The 22614-nt window shown below is 40.3% G+C and overlaps 1 protein-coding gene across 10 annotated transcripts; it reads right to left on the bottom strand.

Annotated features, from left to right (window-relative positions):
* Positions 1 to 5375: 5375 nt before the first annotated feature.
* Positions 5376 to 21315, bottom strand: ZNF207 (zinc finger protein 207). 10 transcript variants are annotated; one of them, XR_004082244.1, is made up of 14 exons: positions 21158 to 21315; positions 19605 to 19731; positions 19032 to 19170; positions 18312 to 18479; positions 17578 to 17653; positions 17036 to 17083; positions 15078 to 15178; positions 13890 to 14050; positions 13008 to 13100; positions 10974 to 11216; positions 10183 to 10345; positions 9846 to 10029; positions 9545 to 9624; positions 5376 to 5430 (listed from the first exon to the last, which is right to left on the bottom strand). XR_004082244.1 is itself a non-coding variant. In XM_031060891.1 (13 exons), the coding sequence occupies exons 1-12, from the start codon at positions 21196 to 21198 to the stop codon at positions 9869 to 9871; spliced, it is 1521 nt and encodes a 506-aa protein (XP_030916751.1). In that variant the 5' UTR covers positions 21199 to 21315; the 3' UTR covers positions 8973 to 9624; positions 9846 to 9868. The 10 variants fall into 10 exon arrangements, 9 of the variants coding, with proteins under 9 accessions (XP_030916751.1, XP_030916750.1, XP_005425797.1 ...); XM_031060891.1 differs by lacking the exon at positions 5376 to 5430 and having other exon boundaries at positions 8973 to 9624; XM_031060890.1 differs by lacking the exon at positions 5376 to 5430 and having other exon boundaries at positions 8973 to 10029.
* Positions 21316 to 22614: the final 1299 nt, after the last annotated feature.

Raw genomic sequence — 22614 nt, 5'->3', positions numbered from 1 at the left:
AAATGGACAGCTGCTCTAATGGTGTGTCAGAAGTTGAGCTACAATTTAACACTGTTTACCTGGTAATCAAAGTTCAAATTTCCAGTCTCGCTTTGGTCCTATCTCAAAAGAAAATAAACTTCATTCTCCCAAAAAGTACCATAAGTAACTGCCATTTAAAGTGTCACCAAGAGATGTCTTTTTACTGGAGTTCTACTACGATCTGTCCTGGAAAAATGCCTTTTTTTTTTTTTTTTTTTTTTTTTTTGTTAAGACACTATGGAACTCACTCTGTCCTTTAGTTATCCCCACTGCCTGCCAGGCCAGTGTACAAGTAGTGCAGGTCTGCATTCAGCCACTGCCAAAACCAGGACCTGGTAAGGTAACTGAGCAGCCAAAAGCATTTACTCACTCCAACTTAATACTGAGCATTGCATTAATGCTAGCATCAGCTACGGTCAGCCACAGATGGTGTAAGAAATACAGACACATTCTGTTAACAGGGTTAACCTCACAACAAGGTATCCCTTTTATTCTTGCATACCTGCAATTAAGATTAAGCAAAGAAGAGATACAGCTAATTTGTAAATATTAAGGTATATGGTATATAATTAAGATATACAATTTTCTCCCTTCTAGGAAGAAAAACCCATGCAACATTAGTCAGAAATTTGCCTGCAGCTCATTTTGAAGACAAAGCAATTTAGTGTAAATTACCAAGAACTGATGTAGAGAAGATAACAGGCTGAAAGAGTAACTATTCTAAAATGTGGGAAGATACAATTGCCTTGAAACTGTGCATGTTTTTATGATGAATTCTGCAGCACCGTTTAAGATTTTGGAACCCTAAACCAAGCAATTCTGCTGGAAGTGGCAATTCACTCGTAAACCCACTCGAGACCCTTCAGATGAGCTGGCAGAACTCAAGTGTCTGTTCAGCTACCACATAACTGACCTTCCCAGTGCTGACTAAGTAATCACCCACCAGTGATGTCAAAAGCCCCTCAAATTCGGAGTGGGACATCATGGCCTCACAAGTGAATTAAAGCACAATCTTACAGCCCATCCAGCTGTGGACCTTTGCTTCATGCTTACAGCACAGAAAAAGTTTTCATCTCTTCTACTGATATGCAGAGATGAGATATACAAAGTCTAAATAAATGTGTGCAGCCATTCCAGAGAAAGCTGCATCTTTTAGTCATTCACAAAGAATCTTTCCTATTTTAAGGTATAAAACATTCTACACAATAGAAATAAAATACCAGAATTTCTGGGAAGATGGAATAGGGCAGAATTAAAATAGAGGCAGAGCAGTAACTCTGATGTAAGATAAAAGTTGGACAAGGCCACGTTTGTAGGTAGCCTCTGAAGTGCTGAAATGAACCAACAAAAGTAATAAAAAAGCACAGAAGAACAAGCTCCTGGCTTACCAGCCTAACAAAGTAAAAATCTGTGGGTAAGAAAGGGTAATTAGCAATAGCTAAAGAAAACTGAAAGATTACAAACTGCTATGGATTCTTAGAAACAGAAGTGCTTAATCCCCAACACACCACACAGCATCCTGCGGGTTTGCTGGTAAAAAACAGCCTCAGTAATAACTGGCATGTTACCACAGTGATTTTGACTTCAGATTTTCACATTCTTCAGTAACATCAAAGGCTGCTTGTCAAGATTCTGTATTAAATTTTCCTTAAAGGTGCTTGCAGATATTTTTACCTGTCCACAAGCATAGTTAAATCCATTATAGATTTTCCAAAAAAGCCTGGTCTGTTCACTCACTACTGGAATCAGTAGTAGGTAACAATCACATTTCAGAGACCAAAATTCCCCTCGGGCATTTAAGTGGTATCATTTGAACAAATTATTTCAAATAGGAACATCAGGTACTTACAGATTAAACTAACCTGTACTGGCAGTTCTGTGGAATTTTTCTTCTCTACCAGTAAGTAGCAAATGCTGTAATTCTGCTGCTAGTTAACAGAAACACAAATTGTATTAAACCAAGGTGTTTTACCCATAATTTAGCTTTTTCTTAAAAAAAAAAAAGCTGCCAAACTTCAATTACTGCAATTTGTTGTTTAAGAAAAGCATGTGAAGTAAAGGCAACTACAAAATTATTTTTATTTTGCTCTTGTGATTTTTCATACATAACCCATAAGTTTAACAAGGCCACCAGCTGCCTACTAAAAACATAAAGGAAATTACAATACTTACATTGCCAGGTTCCTTCATTAAAGTCCTAAAGCGTGTTCTCTTATTCTGGACTTTACAAGTGAAAGAGCACAATGTATTTTTTCCCACTTAAGTTTATGAGAAAGAAACTAGAGAATTCAGTGCAAGTAACTCAATGAAAATAAGAGAAAAGAAAAAAGCTCTTTATGATATCTTTGTCTCAAAGCATTACATAACTTCCTAAGTTGGAAGATGGTGAAATAGTTTCTTTTGGTTGTACTGCATTCATTTCAGGTAATTAAATTTACTGTTAGCAAAAACCAATTCTACATAGTGGCTACTAAGAGCAGGAGACGGTGAAATTCTACAACCCATGCCCCCTTTCTGAATATGGTAGAAATTTAAGACAAAATTTAAGTGAAAAAAGTTTCAGATGTCAGAAGCTTGAACCCTGTATAAGGCAGTTAGCTGTCAGAGAGACACGCTCTAACTGCTAACAAGAGAATTTTTAACAAAGCTTTCAAGCTCTCAATGTCATGTGCTTCTTTGCTTTCAGTTAAGATGATATTGGCATTAAAATTCTACTATTTCCTCAAAACTTTTTACTTCTTTATATCCTCAAGAAAGAAAAATCTTAAGATAAATAAGTTCAAGACAGTATTTCTGCAGAAGTCAAATTCACTGCCATTAAAACAGCAGTGCTGCTGACTGTCCCTACTGCAAGAAAGCCCACAAGAATTTAGGTGGTTTTGTAAACTTGTTCAGAAGGTACAAGGGCCTCATTATTCACACAGTGTCCAGGTATTTAAGTACCAAGCCTGACAATTATTCATACCAGGGACAGTCAAAACTGACTCAGCAGGATGCCAGGAACAAATGGTTGGAGGATAACCCCCTGGATCCTGTGGGGCAGGACAGGATATGGCTGGCTGCCAGAGCAGCAGGCTCCAGTGCTCAGCCACACCTTCACAAGAGTGCAGTAAAATTGCGTTTCCTTTAACAGAGCCTTACTGGGAATCTGTGCTCTGGCAATAGAGACTGCACTAAGCTGCTGCTCACAGTGTGCCAGAAACCTCTCACCAAGTGTTTTTCAGAACTTCAGAAAGAACTTTTATATACATTACACTTTACAAACACTTTGATTCCTCTTGATCCCTTAAATGGCTGTCCCAAAACTCTTCTTTCCTCTGAACTACTTCCAACTTAGCCCAACCATGACAGACAGAAGAGCAGTCACAGGCAGCTGCATTCTCACAGAACCCAGCCACTACCACTGTTTCCCTCGTCTGATTATTTTGATTGCAAGCATACAGATTTTTTAAAAATTCTCCATGTGTGGTATGTACCTTATTTACCACATCTCCAAGTTACTTTTCTTGTTTAATAGATCAGGTGCAAATTTACCCAATTTAGCAGAGTATCAGTAACCCCTGCTCCTTAAAAAAAGTTATGTGCCCCCACTTAAGCTTAAAAATACCTGAATTCCAAGACCTCATTTTGTTAATATCTATAAAAGTCACATGACTGAAATACTGTTACCTTTAGGAAAGAAATTTCACTAACAGCAAGATGTTCAACTTTGTGAAACACAAATTGCTGCAATGAGAGCTGAAATACTGGAATGTAACTAACAGCACACTTCATCCCTCAAAATAAAGAGGCATTTCAAAATTGCCTGTTTTTTATTTTGAGACTCTAAGAAATTCAGATACTTTAAGCAAGAAGTACAAGCCCCACAATGTATTATTTTGAGTTAAACAGTTTCCTTAGACATTCTAGGGAAAAAATAACTAAGCCAAATGGTCCTATAAATTAAGCAAGTGAAAGAAGTACTAGCTGCAGTAGTTTATCTTGAAGAGTTGTTCTCATCTTCACTGTTATCAGAGGGAGCACCACAATGAGAATTAGCAAAGCAAGACCATGCTCAATAACCATTCTGAAACAGTTATCATGGACATGTCAATTTTCCAGTCAGACAAGGATTTGGGGGGGGGGGGCTGCTGCAGGAAAAATGCAAAGGGCAGAGTACAAACAAAGAAGGGTACAACAGCAATGTACAACTCCATCCTTGAATTAAAATTACTTGAAATCCCATTAGGGGTCATCATTAAACAAAATCTTGAAGAAATAAACAACTATGCTCATAAAAAAGCCTCACCACGAACTTGAAAAATATCTCAAAAACTTAAAAAAAAAAGTCAAACCAGATTCCCACATTTGTTTATTTACTATTTCACTGCTGGTATTCTACAAAACTGGCTGTTCTGAACTTTTCCTTAAGCAACCTCAAGCATTCACAAACAATGGATCTGCAACAGAATGAGCACCTTTTTCTTCACAAAGGGCAGAACTTTTTGCTAGGCACTGCGTGAAGGAAGGAACGTCAAGTAAAGCTAATTCTGAATATGCAACAGAATCTCACATGGTTTAAAAGAAAGTTTTTCAACTCTTACTATTGTTGCAAGAGTCAAAACATTTTCAAATTTGACGTAATTGAGATGGAGGAAGAAGTTCTCCCTGAACTGAGGAAAAAGAGACCGAGGAAAAGGTTCTCCCTGAAACTGGCAAGCTGAAAAATCTGCAGCTTTGATTTCTCGCTCTTCTATTCTGTGTTACCAACAAGGATCTGATCTCTATTTCTTCGCAGGGCTCTACATTAATATTTGTTGAGGTGCAGCTCACAAACACAGCAGTATTAACATCTTAACCTTCTTCAAAGAAACTGTATTCTGTAATTTGGGCTACAAATTTTTTGTAGCAATTAACTTACTAGTTCAAATCTATTTTAAGCTTTTAAATAGATACATATCCTCAGAAGAGAAAACATCAATAATTGGTATTTACATGCCACTAATTCAGAGACTACACAAAATGAACACTACCAAACCCAAAACCAAATACAGCACAAATGCAATGCAGGGAAAGATGGGGAGGGGCAGTGTCTTAAGGACTACTTGAGCAGCCTTGAAGGAAACGCATTCCATTAAGAGAAAAGGTACCCACACATCTTAAAACAGGTTCCCCCCCTTAAGACTCTTAAAAACACAGTGATAATAAAAAGATAAATATTAATATAGAGCCCATCTACCAAAAGAGAATAAAAAACCTAAATTAAAATAAATTTAGGGGCCTTCACCAAACTTGCTGCAAGTTTGGGGACATAAATATCCAACAGCCATAAAGCTGTGAAAGCCCCCAGAATGAATAAAATAAATCCCACTTGCCTCAGACTGAACAGGGCAACACTGAGACTCTGCCTCAGCCTGTCCTATGGCAGGGCTATAGGAAGAAGAAAAATTTGAATTTTAGAAAAAACATGACCCAATTAAGTGAAAGACATGCATTAAAAATTAACAAAATTCCAGTGATCAAGCAAACAAAAGAAAATGACTGCTATAGCACCTCTTTTGTTAGGTCCAAACTATATTTTTGTTGTTGGTAGTTATTTCTGAATTGGACGGCTTGTTTTGCTTTGTATCTTGATCAATGGAACATCAGTCAGTTGTCCTGGGGCACTTTTCCCATAACTGATAGTATTTTTTGTACTAGTTCATGGAAAGGTGAGTTAAAGATTCCACCAGCCACTGAAAATGTTCACCCTTGTCTTAGTGGTCATGTAGAAACTAGACCAGTACAATTATTAAGACATTTACTAAGAAGTGTCATTAGTTACCATTTCAAATTGTGGCCCCAGCTCATGGATGGTTTATCAGTCTCAATTTAAACGAAGGTCATAATGACCTTCTTGCTGTTCATAAAACTGAAGTAATCTTGGTGTTTTTGTTTTGATTTTGTATCCAGAATTATTTGATTCCTATAAAGTAACTGCAGGTTATCTATGTCATTCAATTTCATCCACGTTTTAAGACAGTAAGTTAACCAGTTCTGCCTCAGTACTGCTCAAGAGCTCCACAGACTAAAATCCTGGCAGAAACCACAGAAGGCAGATGCAGCTGAATGTGTTTCTAGAAGCTTGTTCACATTGTCCCATGCATGCACAGAGCGAGGAATGGTTATCCACTGTTATCAGATAAACAGCCCAGCCTCAAATTTATTATCAGCACCTAAAATATCATCTGTGGGGGAAAAAAAAGGTAATCCAAAGGTCTCAGAAGAAATTTTCAGCCTACATATGCCAGCTAAGTAGTATTTTATTTAAAGCAACTTTGCCAATGGCAGAAGGCTATTCTAATGGCTGTATGGAAGAGTTATACGAAGACTTCTAAAAATCTAACCCAGGCTTTCTCAAGGTTCTTTCATGCCACTCGCATCCATTTTGCCCTAAAGATCAGCTGCTTATTATAATATTAAGACCACGCATAAAATAATTGAGAACCTTCTACAGAATCCTAGATGCAATAAATTCTGGCATGCTTTCTGTTAAACCTATTTTCCCACCTGTGTCTGAAATTTTCTTGTAGCCTAATCCTTTGTATTCAACATTTGCATTATGTTGCAATTTCAAGGCTGGTCAAAATGCACTTGCAAGTGTGAATTTTAATGCAAGATCTCCCGTGGCAGATTTAGGCAACAACTGAAAAACAAAGCTTCTGCCTATGTAATTACATCACTAGGGTCCTGCAACAGTTCCACAAGACATGCTTTTCTGTAATCATAAAGGCTTCTGCAATCTCCTTCCAAGAAAGGATTAACTAAAGCAAAAGCCTGTTTTCATGGCTGCATTACATCAGGGATTTTGCTGGCAGAGCTATGTTGATTACACTTGGTACTGTAAACCAAGTCTTTGTCTTTATACAAGCAACTATTACATTCAAAGTAGTTTTACTGGTTTTGGGTAAATGCACCATAAATCCAACTCTCTGAACATTAAGAAGCAGTATCCAAAGAAATGAAGGCAGGGACCAACAGACAACGCAGGCACAGAAACATCTGCCTGTTTCCAGAAGAATCACACAAGAGACAAAAAGTAACTGAAGACTGAAGGCAGCCACATCACAGCTCTTATTGCACAGGAATGACAGGAGCAGGAAATGAAGTATCCACGTGAAAAATCACAGAAAAATTGTTCACCTACTTGTATGCAAGTACCAATGAAATACACGTGGAAGTACCTATTCAAGGGGTTTTCACAATACCACTACTAAGGAAAGATCATTCTTAAAATGCATTCAAGCTTGAAGTCTATGCAGTATTAGCTACAAAATGGTACCATTATCAGAATGAGACATTCACTGTTTAAAAGAGTGAAACTTAACTAAAACAACTTGCAGAATATGCCAAGTTAACAGTGCATGCAATAAGGTTTTATCCCAGGAAAAGCAGGGGTCTGGAAACAACATATGGAAAACTATAGGAAGACACCAAAGGCAGAAGGAAATTACTTGACTGGGGCAGAAGGGCCAAGCATCCTTAGAGCAGCAGCATGATCTTCAGAAAAAAGCGAGAAGTTTTATAGTTTTACAAGCAGTAGTTAAGATCACTTTATAATGCACAAATTTTATGTGTAATATTATAAAAAGGACAAATATAAGACATCATAAAAATCTCTTCGGTATTTTGTAATGATCCTAATTAGGTAAACAGAAGAAAACCAGAGTATAAAAGCACTGCCTCAGCAAAATAAGTTTTATCTGTTAGACTTATGTCTAAAGCAAGATGAAGAGCTAACAAAAGAATTGACATCAAGGCCCACTCAGAACATCTGCAAGCCAAATACTGCACATCTGACAGGTGATCAGTAGATACCAGTGATCAGAGAGAACTGCTTCTCAACAGAGGCTTGGACTTATGGTCTTAAAACTGAACGCTTCAGAAAAAGGTGCCTGGCAATTCTTAATGGTTAAACTAAGGCCATTCAGCTGCAACTAGATTGCACTGGATGCTCTAGTGCTTTTGAGACATTCTGTGACCACAGTTTAGAAGCTGAGACAATGTAGTATTTTAGATGTACTGTTATTTTCGTACTTTTAAGAGACAGTACAGAATAGAGCCACATGAAATGCTTTAGTGCAGCTACAAAACCCCAAGACTTCAAAGAAACAGAGCCATAATGCTCAGTATGAAAATTCAGTGAAAAACTTCCACCATCTACAAAAACGTCTATGAATATAATGACACAAAAATGCTAATGATCCTTCTACCCCATCCTAAAGAAGAGATATCCCCATTAATTCAACTGCAGATAAGGCTTGAGGCTGGAACATGTATTTAAAGTTGACCTGCAAATGAAAAATTCACCACTTTTTTTTCCCTGTTGAGAAGAAGCCAGAGAGGCTCTCACTTCTCTCCAAAAAGTCTCCCTCTACATTCTCATCAGAGGTATAACACAGGAACACATGATGTCAGACTTAATTACAACCTTAAGAGGAACTTGTCACTCTACTCTTATAAACAGAGAAATGACTAATTCACAGAGGGAAGATGTCTCTGATAAAAAGGTCTCTTACTCCAGCAACTTTCACTGAATGGCTCAAGAAAACTTAGACAACATCTGATCATAGCACACAACAGATGGTTACAGATGGTTCACCTTTCAGAGACTCCCAAAACATGAAATTCTGAACATTTAAAGTAAAAACACAGCATATAACCCATTACTCTTGCCTGCTTTGCCTCTTCTGTGCATTAAGAGGGTTAAGCTACTATTTCTCTTTTGCAGGTCAACTTCAATACATTAACTGGAAGTCACTCACCCATGTGCCATGCACCTAAGCTTCTAGAAATCCTCACCTAAAGGATCCTAAAATTCATCTTTACTTGCACATTAAAAAGCATCATTTGCAAAGTGAACTAATGGAACACACCCTGGCACTAGGATGTATCTCAGAGCACTTTCCCATCCTACAAGCAAGTGCCAGGACTAGAAATCATTTAAAATTTATTGAGGACAAGAAAGCACAAATAAAGAAACATATGCATTAAGAGAAATTACAACCAAGAGTTAGGATGTGCCTCCTGCAGCCTCAATTTTGAGGAGTCAGTTAATAAGTGTACAGGTCTTTGTCTACTCAGATGTACAGCTAAGGAGTGACTTTTTAGAACAAGGAATTCAGACTTTATCAAAACAGCACCAATAACTGTGTTCATTACACCAATGGCTACCATGGCATGCATGTGTACAAACCTTTCAGGCAGTTGTCCACAGCTGGTCATGAATAAAAAGGCATATAAATTTTTCTCCTCTTTTATTACAATGAAGTTTATAACAGTACAGAAAAGTCACATGACCTTAGTGGGTCAGTTTACTTAAACCCTGGAACAGGAGGAACTCTAAATACATTAAATATTGTTACAAGTTCAGACTTTAATGTACAAGTAGTTGGGAACAGTTACAGCCCTCACCAAACTATGTTGGGGACATGAAGTCCAACAGCACTTGAAGTGCTGTGAAGGCATCATTTCACAAATAGCAATGTAACATTACAGAACTTGCCTTTAAGGTGGTATGTTCATGTAATTCCAGCGCCTTCACAATTTAACGAACCATATTTACTATACTTCACTTCTAAAAACCTAGATGAAACATGAAAAAGAAGCCATACAGTATAAATTGCAACATCAGGAAAAGTTCCTGTTATTATTCCAAATAATATTTCCCATGTAAAATAAGAATGTCCAATAGCTCCTTGCATGTGGGAAGATACTTATTTTTTTAAGAGTCACAATGAAGCCTTAATTGACGGAAGCTCGGCTATATTAACAGCACAAGATGAGAAAAGGTTTAATCTCCAAACCTATTAGAGCGTGAGTAGGAGCATCAGTAGCGGCCACCTTGCGACATTACGGGCGGTCTCATTCCCATCGGAGGGCGAGGAGGTCCACTCTGGTACGGGGGCACCATCGGAGGTCCCTGACCGTATGGAGGCATTGCTCCAGGAAGATATCCTGGCATGCCCTGGTGATGAGCACCATACTGACCTATAAACAGAATAGTTAAGATGCAAAGAATAATTTTTAATTTTTTTTAAAATAGTGAGAAGTGTATTGTGTGAAAAGCTTTACCCCTCCCTGCCAGCATAGGCAACTTCACAAATCTTTCCAAAAATAGGAAGCTGGGAAACGTATGATTACCATGAGGTGGCATGGGAGGTCTCATTCCTTGTTGTTGTGGAGGAATTCCTGGCTGTGGTGGCATCATACCTCCAATTGGTCCAACTGGGGGATTACCCAGGGCAGCCTGGCCTGGTCGAGGAAGATTGCGCTGGTATTTAGGCAACTGTGCCCTTCTCTCTTCCTAAAAGCAGAAGAGACAAATCACAACACATCGTGTTAAAACTCACCAAAAGCAAAGTAAACAGAGGTGCAACAAAATAGATTACTAAACTATTTTAACTACCTTACAAATTCAAAGACTACTAGTAACATTACCCAGCAGCAGTAGGATTTGCCCCCCTTTCTGCAGACTTTCTTCCTTAATACAGACCAATTCGAGTATTCTGCATGGAACTCAAATCCTCCCTTTCCCCCAGCTGAATAAAGCCTTTTTCTCTTAAAAACACAAACCTAAACATCTCTGAACTGTAATTAATGTTCATGTTTTATCCATAAATTCCGTATTTCTAACTGCTGCAATAGCATCAAAACAACTTCAAAGTGTTCAGTCTTTTGTTCTATACAAAAGTCCAAATGCAGTAAAAGTCCAAATTGTATTTTGGATTGAGAGATTTCCCACTACCACCAAAGCTAAGGCTTAGACTGCAGCAAGATCACTGCCAATATGCCAATCATAACTCAGTTACATTTTTCTGCACTCTCACCATTACTAAAATACACATAATGCAGAGCACAGATGAAACTCCATTAACCTGCCATATCATTACAAATCACATTTTTCAGTAAAACAATGAAAACATGCTACTTACCAGTGATATATCCTCATCTGGATGGATCAACTTACTGGTTGCACTGGTTGTTGTGAGGGTAGCAGGCTTACTTGTGATAGATGTAGCTGGTTTAGCTGCAGTGCTGTTTGTCGTGCTAGTGGTTGAGGCTGTAGACTGTGTGTAAGCCGGGAATGTTGGTTTGGGGGGTTCCGTTGTTGTCGCAGGTGTAGAATTCAAAGGTTTGAAATCAGTACCAACTGGCCCTGGCACAGCTGCTGCAGCCTGTGAAACACACAGACAGGTCAGCATTTATTTCTCAAACAAAGTTTTCATTTAAGAAAACTTAAATGATGACTGTTAGACCTCTGAAACATTCCAGTGAGATATATGATTATACAAGCTTGACAAAAGTAAAGTTCAGCCTTATTGCATACTAGAGCAACTGAAACCAAGACAAAATAAATCCCGGTATGTACACATATACACACACACACAGAGGAAAGTCTAAAATCTGCAGGTCAAAAGCCACCACAACAAAGGAACAACAAAGAAAAAAACACCCTACTATTTTATCTCAAACACCAAATTTGGCAAATACGTAAATCTTTACTGAATCGCTATTTTTAGGAGCCTCTAAGCATAGATTTATTAGTCTTTCACTAAATTAACATATTTCAGCAACTATTAGTTTAGAGTACAGCTCAAAGTGCTAGTATTCATTAAAATTAGGTATTTAAGAAATATTTTAATCAAATATTTAAGAAAGCTCTATTGTGTCAGGGCTTTAAGCGTTCTCTCTATAAACACAATGTAGTACTTTCACAAAGTACTATGTCTATCTGTTGCAGTGTGAGAAAAACGCTTGTCTCAGTATCCCAGTTCTTTACCCAGGTGTACCAATAACCCCTCCCTTCCCCTCCCTTGCCCCTGCTAAGTGCTGTCAGTCAATCTTAACATTCCAACAAGGGCATGGTCTGATTGGCAGAGCTCAAAAGATGCCTCTCAGCCCTGGGGACATTGGGCTATTCAGGTGTCATTTGTCCCTTGAGACTTCCCCTCCCTTACCTGGTTGGTGGGACCCCTACCCCTTCCCTCCCCCTCTCCCTGGGGTTAAAAGACACAGCAACCACGAGGTTCTTCGTTCTGTTGGGAGTTGTTGCTGCATTCAGAAGCCTGTGTGCCAGGAATAAAGCTCTGGATCGAAACCCTCCAGCAGGACCCATCTCCTTTTTCCTTCACTTTGCCTACAGCCTTTCCACCAGAGGTAAACCTGAGCTCCTGCTTGCCTGGACTTGTCCCAAGCACCCAGCTGCAACATCCAGCTAGCCAAAGGTGTCTCTGAGGTGAAACCCCCCCAGCTGCTGCCCTTGGTCAAGCAGCAAGGGTCAGACGAGCCCAGGCACATTCCATCCGGCAATATTGGAATTTAACTCTAATATCTATCCACAGAACTGTAATCTTATTGGTGAATAAAGAATCAGTGGAAGCAGGTAAGAGGTCCACTAGAGATTTCAACATTTCATCTCTCCTACTCTTTTGTTACAAAAACCCTGTAAAAGTCTGTTTTGCAAAGCTGTATCTGAAGACACAGCAATCTCCAAAGCAAACCTTAGTTATGAGAGAATGATTTTGTTTCTAGTCACTGGATATTTACACCTATCTGAACCTCTCAATCAAAAAAAAAAAATTTAACATTTTGCACATAACGAAAATTTAAAATCCCCTACATTATGATGTAACATATTAAACAACATAAACTAAAAAGCCTTCACCATGCATCAAGCTAACCACTGCCCACTAAAATGCATTTAACTGCTTTCATGCTCTTTTAACCCTTTAGAACCAGGATGTTACATTTCATTCTTTCACACTAAGAAAAATTGGGCACTTTGACATGCTTATTTCTCGTAAGATGCAACTCATAATCAAGGACTCTGCAGTTTTACCAGCTAAACATAATCAGGAATATAACAAAAATTATCTGAAGATGCTTAGTCAATTTTAGATTTTACAGAATGGTCCAAAGGGTTAAGTTGCAAAGCAATTTGTTTTAAACTGTGACTTCCTGCGTACTTGTGCTGTGCTAGGAAACAGAGCGTTAGAAGATGCTGAGAGACTTTCTGAATTGGAGGAAGCTGCACTTGAGCTTGTGACAGGTGTCCCCATCTGTAGCATAAAAGAAAGGAAACAGTGAAAAGTCTCCAAACAAATGGGTGGAAAGTATCCAGATGAAAGGATTTCTTATATTAAGCCCTTTCTTATGAAAGGACTGTATTTTTGTAAACATGTATCGTCCCCGCAGAAGTCCAAAATGCAAACAGTACATTACAAAGGCCTCTGCAACATACTTGAAAGCAAGTAAGAACTCCAGGACCCATGAAAAAGTGCATTCAAAGGGAAGAGGTCACAAGCCACTATCAATTCCCCACTTCCCCCCACAAAACATTGAAATTAACTTTTCACTACACTGACTTACTCCTAAACTTTTTGAAGTAAAAAACCTCCTAACTCAGACAATGTTTAACCAGTTTAACAAGACTACAGAATAAATTCGTCCATTTATCAGTAGAGAGCCCATTGTGAGTGAGAACAAGTAATGTCAAGATTTTTAACTTGAAAGGTAGAGTTCTATGCAATCAGACTCCTGTAGCTAACACAGCTCTTCACCCACCCAAAGTTCCCTTCACAACAACAAATTTAAAGGCCTTTAACAGTGTTTTGCCTTCTCCTTTCTTCCCCACTGCTTACAGAACTTCTGTCTGGTTTCACAGCTACTTTGAGACAAACAAAAGAATACTTTAAAATTCATTCAAGCACTACACTGAATTAAACATCAACCCAAGCAAAAACCTGAACCAGTCATTTCTTAGATCTCCTCAATAATAAATAGGCACTATTGACCCAGTGGCAATTTGAAGAATATAACAAGAGATTCCAGGCTCTGGGATACCTTACCTGCCCTGCACTTGGGAAGAGTGGTTTAGTAACTGGAGGCTGTGGAGTTGGTGCTGTTGCAGCAGGAGCTGGAGGCCGGTTCAGAATGCCCGGGGCTGTAACAGGCTGTGCTTGTGTCATTGGAGGCATGCCAGGCCGAGGCCCAACAGGAGGGGGCATCCCTACAAACCACAAACAATGGGCGGCGGATCAGGCTCCAGGAAGCACCAATATTCCTTTAGACAATCCCACTCCCAGCGTTCCTTAGAACAAAGTTTCCCACTACAAGATGTATTTTTAAGGCAACAGTAAAATAAAACATGACAAAGGGTAATGCCAGCAGTCAACAGTCAATGGCTATGCACAGGCAGTAACCTCTAATACTTCAGAACAATGTTGGATTAAGCTGATTTTTCCTAAAGCTGCAATAATGAAGTTTATGCCCCCAATAAACCAGTACAATTCATGCAGTAACTGTTTCTGACACACTGCAGGTATGCTGCCAAGAGCATGGCTGATACTGTTACAAAATCTAAGAGAGACTGAATTGTTTCTGAACAGTACCAGAAGTGTGACCAAACCACTGCCAGCTTTGCTGGGGTCATCAGTAAAGTGGACTGGGACATTTTACAGCGTCACCACAACACCTGCACTTGGTGTGTGTGGAGCTCTAGGAGAGGGTCAGTGGGAAGTTAACAGCTCCCATGGGTTCCATCAAGCAAACCAGTTACTGGTCAGATGGAACACCCAGGGAACTTGGGGCTACTTAAGAGCTGCACAAGCTCAACAAACAACTCTTCTAGCTACAGTAAGAGACCAAAATGTCAGTTAAGTTTCTTCACACTGCAGGCTCATTAGCTGGGTAAACCACCCAACAATTCCCCACTTTCCACATTTTCAGTCATTACTGTTTTCCAACTGCAGCCACAAACATTAATTAAAAAAAAGGGATGAAGAGAGACCAGGCAACACAACAGTGTGAGAAAATGCAATAAATCAAAGAAACAGTATTCTGTTTTTTACTTTAACAATGGTATAAAAGTAAAATAATTATTTATAATCAGAAGCTATAAATCAACCACCTCTGCACACAGTGGCTTCTGTGGCAGTCCAACCACATGAAGGTGGTGGGTGGTGGCATAAGTCTGTATGTTTGTTACATAAATTCTAAATCTTAGTAGAAAGAAATAAATATAATAAAACTCTCACCATAGTACGAGTTCGACAACCCTGACCTACCTGGTGGCATACCAGGCATAAGAGGTGGGATTCCTGGACCAGGAGGCATCATTCCACCCATTGGCATCATCCTATTGAAAAGAAAATGAGCACTGGTATGAACACACATGATAAAGTTTTAAGAGAATTGGCACATCCCTGTATTAGACAAAAAATAATGGTAAATAATTTCAAGAAGCTCTCAAGAGAGGGAATTCCAAACCAGCTCCACAAGAATAAATCCAAAACATAACCCAGCACCGAAAACCCCAAACACTTATTTGAACTTTAATTTCTCAAGATCTCACTGTCTCTAATATGAGATTTCCAGAACTAGTGTCTCTTGAAATCTCTGTCAAGACTACAAGCTGCAGCCAAGTGTTCCAAGAACCTGATCTCAGTACATTCATGGAGTCTGAATGTAGGAAAACCAGCTAGCTCCAATCACACTACAATCACTGTATATCTGCTACTACTCCTCTCTGACACTGACTGTCAGATAACCCAGAACTGTAGAACTATCCAAAAATTATTGTCAAAAGCATAGCAGAGATCACAGGGCAAGAAAGCTTCCAGAATTTCAATTAGAGAAAACAATCCATATACTAATGATAAAGTGGGATTTTGGTTTTTTAATATGAGACATCCTCATTGTAACATATTTTTCCTCCACATTAAAAAGAAACCATTTGGTTTCTCTTCCTAAATGAATATGTATGAGACCTTTACAGGGAACAAACAAGTGAAGCTTAATTTTGCTTAATTTTTTGCATACATTCAAAAACGGATTAGGGAAACAAAATAAAATAAAATAAATAAAAAATAAAATTAAAAAGTAATGTTTATTACTTTAGCGAACAAGATAAGCTGATCTGCAGTACTCCAGTACAAACCAAAACCCCACTAAGAAGCAGTTTCTGTTTGTATGACAGTTAAGACACCTTCACCACTGCTGTTTTCAGATCAAATCCCATGAACAAGTGAGCATTCTTTCTGGCAAGGCTGATTTCTGCTCTCAACTCATCTATCACTGCTACACAGGGAACAACCACTGCAGAAGCAGCAATGACTGAGAACACAGACCCATCATCCCTTTTTTGGTTGGAGAAGGCAAAATCAGTCTTGCCACCCAGCAGACATCAAAACAAGTGCTGAATGCTCATTGCCTGCCGTTCCAGAATGACTTCTGAGAAACTGCAGATAGTGCTAGAACTGCTGTCACACTAACACCAAAGTTGCTTTGTCTCTCCTAATTCTTTGGTCATTGTTAAACTAAATTTAATCAGGTTAAGAAAGCAAAACTTTCGATTAGAATACACGAAAAGCATAATGCAACATCATCCTCTCCTCCCAAAATGAAATGCAGTGAAATTTTGGCAAATTAATTTGTGTTTCTACAGGTGACATAACATTCACCTGAAATTAAAAGGGAATTTAATGAGGACCCAGTGTCCAACAACCTGATTAAATTCTGTTGAGTTTCCACCCAGAAAAGCTAAATTTCTGATCACCATCCACACCATGTTCGACTATGATATGATTTTTCAATTCAAAGGCTGTTAAAATCAATATTTATCTCTCAGAAGCTTTCACCTCAGTTAACTTAAAGTTTAGATTAAACGGAGTTCCTACACAATGTCCTGCAGCGTGAAGGATCAACCACATGGAGCTGTTCAAGCTCTGGTTCAAGAGAGGCTTTAAGTCTCTAAGGGTCTGTTTGGTTTATGTTTTGTAGAATGCATACAGTTTCACATACAGTTTTGTAATATTCATTTAGATAAAACATAAAAACATCACGTATTATACAGTAACAAAACCTAACTAGACACCTTCCCCACATTCTTAGGCAATATTCAAAGGTTTTCAGTAAAACAATTTCTAGCTTATCAAAAACATGACATAAAATGGCATAATGAATGTACCTAGAATTACATTAATGAGATGCTTACATGTTTCCACCACAAAATGACTGCATGTATTTTCTCTGTTGATGTAATCTGTGAAAATTTATGACAAAATCAAAAATCTAACTGTGAATTTCCAAACACATTGTGATAGGGTATGGTGTCAACCCCATAACAAGCATAAAAACCAACATCTTTTGCCCAAAATACAATAAAAATATAAACTATCCATTACTTTTTTTCTGTTATGTTGATGACTGATAACCAGATGCACAAAATATGTGCAATACACAAGGGAATAGTGGCTCACAGAAGGCTCTAAACCAACACAACAAAATTTTGTATTAATACATTACTACTTAACAACTATTAAGTTAGGAGAAAGGCAAGATACTTTATACATAAACCCAGTCTGGCCATATTTTACATGTTGGTTTACAGCCATCCAGTTCTTTGGTTAGTCTTAAATATTTAAGTTACAGAGTTCACAATTCCCTATTGTACATTCTCTTAATTAGTTTTACTTTTTCTGTGAGTTTAAAATGCACAGTATGAACATGTAATATTAAGTCTTTCTTGCTACTCACCCAGGTGGCATTCCAGGCATAACTGGAGGCATTCCAGGCATCATAGGCGGAACACCTGCCATTAATGGGGGTATACCTTAAAAGAAAAATAAATTTTCAACAACTCTGCTAACATACAGTTGCAAACAAATGCCATCTGATAAGTTTACACTGGATAAATGCTTTACAGCAAGTTCTAAAAAATTGGGTTTTGAAATAATACTACAAACAGTGCAATATAAGTACTATCTGCAAATTTGACTTTATTGATTGTCCTCAACCCTGCAAGATTGGGAATTTCCTTAGTGTCTCCAAAGAAGACATCTCACTACAAGAGACCATTCTTCACCCACTGATCAAAACTCTTTCCTCACTGTATCTGTGGCCTGTATATGAATGACCTGTTCTGTGTTAGAAGTTTACAGATGCACAGCAGCTCTGCCCTGTTTTCACAACCCTGTTATAAACAGTATGAACAAGTATCACTGGCAGACTTCTGTTTGAAGCACTAACCTGTCCTACTACCAGATGCCTTCAATCTACATGCCAGCATTAGATATCTGAATCTAGTCCACCATGGAAGATGTGCTCATGCACAGAGCAGGGAAGAAAATGAACAAACTACTTATCTGCACCTCCCAGAACTATTCTGTGACCCCAGTGATAAAAGGGCAGATTAGTACTCAAGCATACAAGCAACAATTCATGTTTCTATGAGGTTTTCAGCAATGACCTAACATAACACACCCACTCACCTGGAGGCATCCCTGGTGCACCTGGCACAGGAGGCAAACCTGGCTGTGCCATTGGGGGAATGTACCCCTGCTGTGGCTGAACTTGCTGGGGTTGAAATGAAGTTGAAGCTGCAGATTCATCATCTTCATACTCATCAGAATCATCCTGTTGTTTCTTTTTCTGGCTCTCTGCAGACAGTACAACGCATACGGTCAAAATGAACACAAAGTATATTCCATAAAATTAACTAACAGCAAAATTCAAACCCTGCCAGTGTTCAAAAAGTCACACAAATACAAAGAAAGAATGCTGTGTGAGCCCACCTGCAGCCACAAATAAAGGGAAGGAACATGACTCACACTGTCACTACCCTGAACATACAGAGGGATCTGCCCTTGTATCAGTATCATGCTGTCCTGCATAAACCAAAGCAGTTCAACCAAAGGCCTGAACAGCAAAGAAACTGAAGCATTTGGGAATCACCAGGACAGTTTTACCTGTAGCCTTTCCTCCCCTTACTCTCACAAATAAATGACCACGTCCATATTCGTTAGGTAATTGTTGTAGCTGCTCTGGCAGCAGCTATTTCTGAACAAGAAAGGAAAAATCCCTCCCACGTGGCTAGCAAATGCCTGGAGCTGCTGTCAGAGAAGGAATTAAATCCCACCCTCACTGAGTGCCACGGTTGAGTAAGGAACACACCAGGGAAATGACAGACAACCAGCCACATTCCACCTTACCCTGAGTTTTTTGTTCAAGTAACCTCCTCCGTTCCTCCATGTCTTTTTCTGGAATGCCTTCCATTCCATAGATTTCCAGTTCAATGTCTGTTCTTCCGGGAATAGCATTTGGAACAGCATCTATTGTTTCTTTATGTACCTAAAGAAAAAAAAAACCTAAATAAACCCTGCTGACCACTTTTCAGGGTAAATTCTCTGTGTTCTTCAGGCAGTTCGAAGACAGAAAAGGAACATCTTTAACAGGACTAATCTCTCGGGCCAAGCATTTTCTTGATCTGTGCCTCCTAATCTCTGGTAACTACTATTACCCCTAAAACTAGCTTACATTAACTTAGAAAAACTGAGACAGAGCAATTCCTTCACTCCTACAAAACACTCCTGAGAAAGATCTCTCTGCACGGCGGCCATTTGACTGCTGACACAGCAGGACTCCTGTGCTGCAAAGAGGCCATTGCTGCCTTTTCCTCACCAGTTTTACAGACTCTGGAAGCCCCCAACCTCCCTTCTTAAGGACACTTAACTTAAATTTTAAATACTGTAAAGAAAAGCTCATGTAAATCTAAAACTCCTTACCTGCATGCAGTGTATAGCTAAACCAGGTCCTGTATACAGTTTCTTATGACATATATGGCATTTAAAGTGCTTTGCTTTTTGATGCTGTATAAGGATTTTTTCATCATCAAAATCCCTATTACAGTACCTATTGAAGACTGTTAAGGAAACATTTAATACTGGAAGTGACCTTTTAGATAGGACTAAGGTAATGAGCACCAGTGTGATTTTTCTGAAGCAAAAGAAAGGCACAAGAAGCATCTCTGAGCATTCAAAGGGTGACAAATATTTAATGGATGTCTGAAAACAAACACCCTCATCCAGTCCAGCACACCCCTCTTTACACAGGTACAGAAGAGGCAAGGTGTCTGCACACAATCAGAATCATCATGAGTCTGTATTGCTTGACTCGTGGTTTTCAAGTCCTACCTATTTTTCTCTTCAGGGGTGTGAATGCTGCTACAGCATTAAAGGAGAAACGGGCCTGAAATCAGCAAAAGGGAAATTATGCAAATCACTCAGAAGTGGCTCTTTAATCAATTACCAGTAACTAACAATCATAAAAGAGAAAAAAGGTTTTAGTTTAAAATTCCCTTCCTCTTCCACTTATCCAGCTATCAATTTTTATGGCACATCATAATTTGCTGCAGTAACTGAAGAATTCTTTGCTTTTAAGAAGAAATACTTTAAGCAAAGAACTGTTTGGACATCTACGTAATACAAGAGGCAAACTGCATTTCCTTTCTGTGGGTCAGCACTGATATTTCAGCAAATACTCCACACATTTCCCTAGGTGAGACAAATACACATTACCTATTTATTATTAAGAAAATGTTAACATTGCTAACACAGTGTCTCCCGTGCTTCCACCAAAACGTGAAATAATGTCTAAAACAATCACAGATGCCTCCCAAGACAAAATGGTAAAATACCTCGGAGCACCTTTTAAATTTCTTTATTAAACAATTCTAAAGGACAGAACGTAAGAGATAAGGTAGATTTATAATCACTCCACAACAGTGAGTACATTCAGAAGGCGTGATCAAATAAAAATCCACCAGTATTTCTGGATATTGAAAAATTAAACCCGATCATGATGCAGCAATTATAAATTGAAAGCTCCCCCCGTCACGAAAACAACAAAAAACAAAGCTTTAAAAATTCTCTTTTAACCACATCCCACCTCATTCCGTGAACTCCGTATTTATCAGTAGCAGGATTTTTTCCCTTTAACATCCTCCCTCGCAAGGGATAAAAACAATTCTCCATTTCCCGCTGCCCCGGCTTTAAGGATCGGGCGGGAGGCCGCGGCCTCGGCGAGAGCGACAGGAGCGGGCCGGAGGCCGTGAGGGGGGTGGGGAGCACAGGAAGGGCACGGACTGGGCCCCATCCCGAGGAGCACAGCGCTGGAACAGGGCCAAGCACCGAGACAAACCGTAAGGAGCGTACGGAGAAGGGCTGAGCCCCATCTCGGTACGAGACGGAACGGGACCGAGGCCCGACCGCGCCAGGCCGCGCCGCTACCCTCCCCCACCCAGCTCTCTGCATCCGCCGCGTCCCACACAGAAGGATACCAGCACCAAGGCTTCAGCTGCTTCTTCTTCTTACGGCCCATGGCGGCGTCACCCCGACCGACAAGGCAGGAGAGCCGAGCGTTCCCTCAGAACCGCAGCGACCGCGCGGCCGCCCCGGACCGAGCGAGAGGCACAAAATGGCGGCCGGGCGCCCCCCCGCGCCCCGGCACTCCCAGAACACACCGCGCCAGCAGGGCGGGCGGCGCTCACGTGATGCGCTCGCGGTCGCCCCCACCGGCCTGTGCCGTGACGCCTCACGGCGCCGCCGCCATTTTGCCCAGTCGGGGCTGCGGCACCTGAGCGTGTCGCGGGAACAGTCACGGAGTGGTTTGGGCTGGGAGGGGCCTTAAAGCCCATCTCGTTCCACCCCTCTGCCATGGGCAGAGACACCTTCCTCTAGACCAGGTTGCTCGAAGCCCTGTCCAACCTGCCCTTGAACACTTCCAGAGATGGGGCAGCCACAGCTTCTCTGGACAGCCTGTTCAGGGCCTCAGCGCTCTCAGAGCAACGAGTTTCCTCCTAATCTAAACTGTTGCTTGTCTTCATGTTTCATGTCACAGAGAAACTGTGTTCTCCCCACTAAATGTTACTCGGCAAGAAGCTGGCTGCTCTGTGCAGTGTTCTGGTGCTGGCTGTGCCTGTGTTGCTGGATGTGAGAATACAATAAATCCGACTTAAATGTTGAGCCATCAGTTACCTGTACCTGGATGGGGGATGGTCCCTCTGTTACAGTGAGAATCCATCAGGGTGTGTGTCTGTGTTACCCCCATGGCCCTCCACTCACAGGTCCACCAGGTGCTTAGAAGAGAATCACAGAATCATTGAGGTTGGAAAAGATCTGTAAGATCATCAAGTCCAGCCATCAGCCACGTCCACCCCTTGGCAGCGGCCCTGCACAGCTGGGGGTCACAGCTGCTCCCTGCGGGGCTTGTCTGCAAAAGGAGATTCAGGAGTTTCCGTCTCTGGAGACATTCCAAACCCACCTGGATGTGTTCCCGTGTCACCGGCTCCAGGTGACCCTGCCTTGGCAGGGGAGTTGGACTGGATGATCTCCAGGGGTCCCTTCCAACCCCAACGATTCTGTGATTGTGATTCTCTAACTACCCGGTAGCCACAAGGCCGAGTTAACAAACGTGCTGTTTTAACACAGAAAAAGTATTTCAGAAGCAGAACTTTTTAAAAGCAGACAGCATGTCTGATCCTACCAAATCCCCTTCCAATCCAAACCATTCTGTAATTCTAAATGTGATTTGAGTAGATCCTGCCGTTAAGTCAGTGACCGGTTTTGAAGGATTACTTGTACTGACAGAGGCACTCCGGCGCCTTTCATTTTTCCGTGCACTACACAAACGGAGGAGCTGCGGCAGTCGGAGCGATTTCAGCACGGCTTGGTACCGCCCTCGGTGGGGTGAGGACGCGGCCCGTGCACTCCGAAGGCTCCTCCCAGCTCCGGGCCC

Source organism: Geospiza fortis, unplaced genomic scaffold (genome assembly GCF_000277835.1).
Source record: "Geospiza fortis unplaced genomic scaffold, GeoFor_1.0 scaffold221, whole genome shotgun sequence".
NCBI lineage: Eukaryota > Metazoa > Chordata > Aves > Passeriformes > Thraupidae > Geospiza > Geospiza fortis.
The sequence above is the reverse complement of the archived record's forward strand: the minus strand, read 5'-3'. Positions and strand labels throughout refer to the sequence as shown.

Excerpts from the sequence above, each read along its gene's own strand:
- ZNF207 (XM_031060890.1), bottom strand. The coding sequence starts at position 21,198 with ATGGGCCGTAAGAAGAAGAAGCAGCTGAAGCCTTGGTGCTG. Across the intron at positions 18,480-19,031 it reads ACTTGAACAAAAAACTCAGG|AGAGCCAGAAAAAGAAACAA; the intron begins GTAAGGTGGAAT and ends TACTGTCTGCAG. Across the intron at positions 17,084-17,577 it reads ATGCCTGGAATGCCACCTGG|ATTACATCAACAGAGAAAAT; the intron begins GTGAGTAGCAAG and ends AAATTTTCACAG.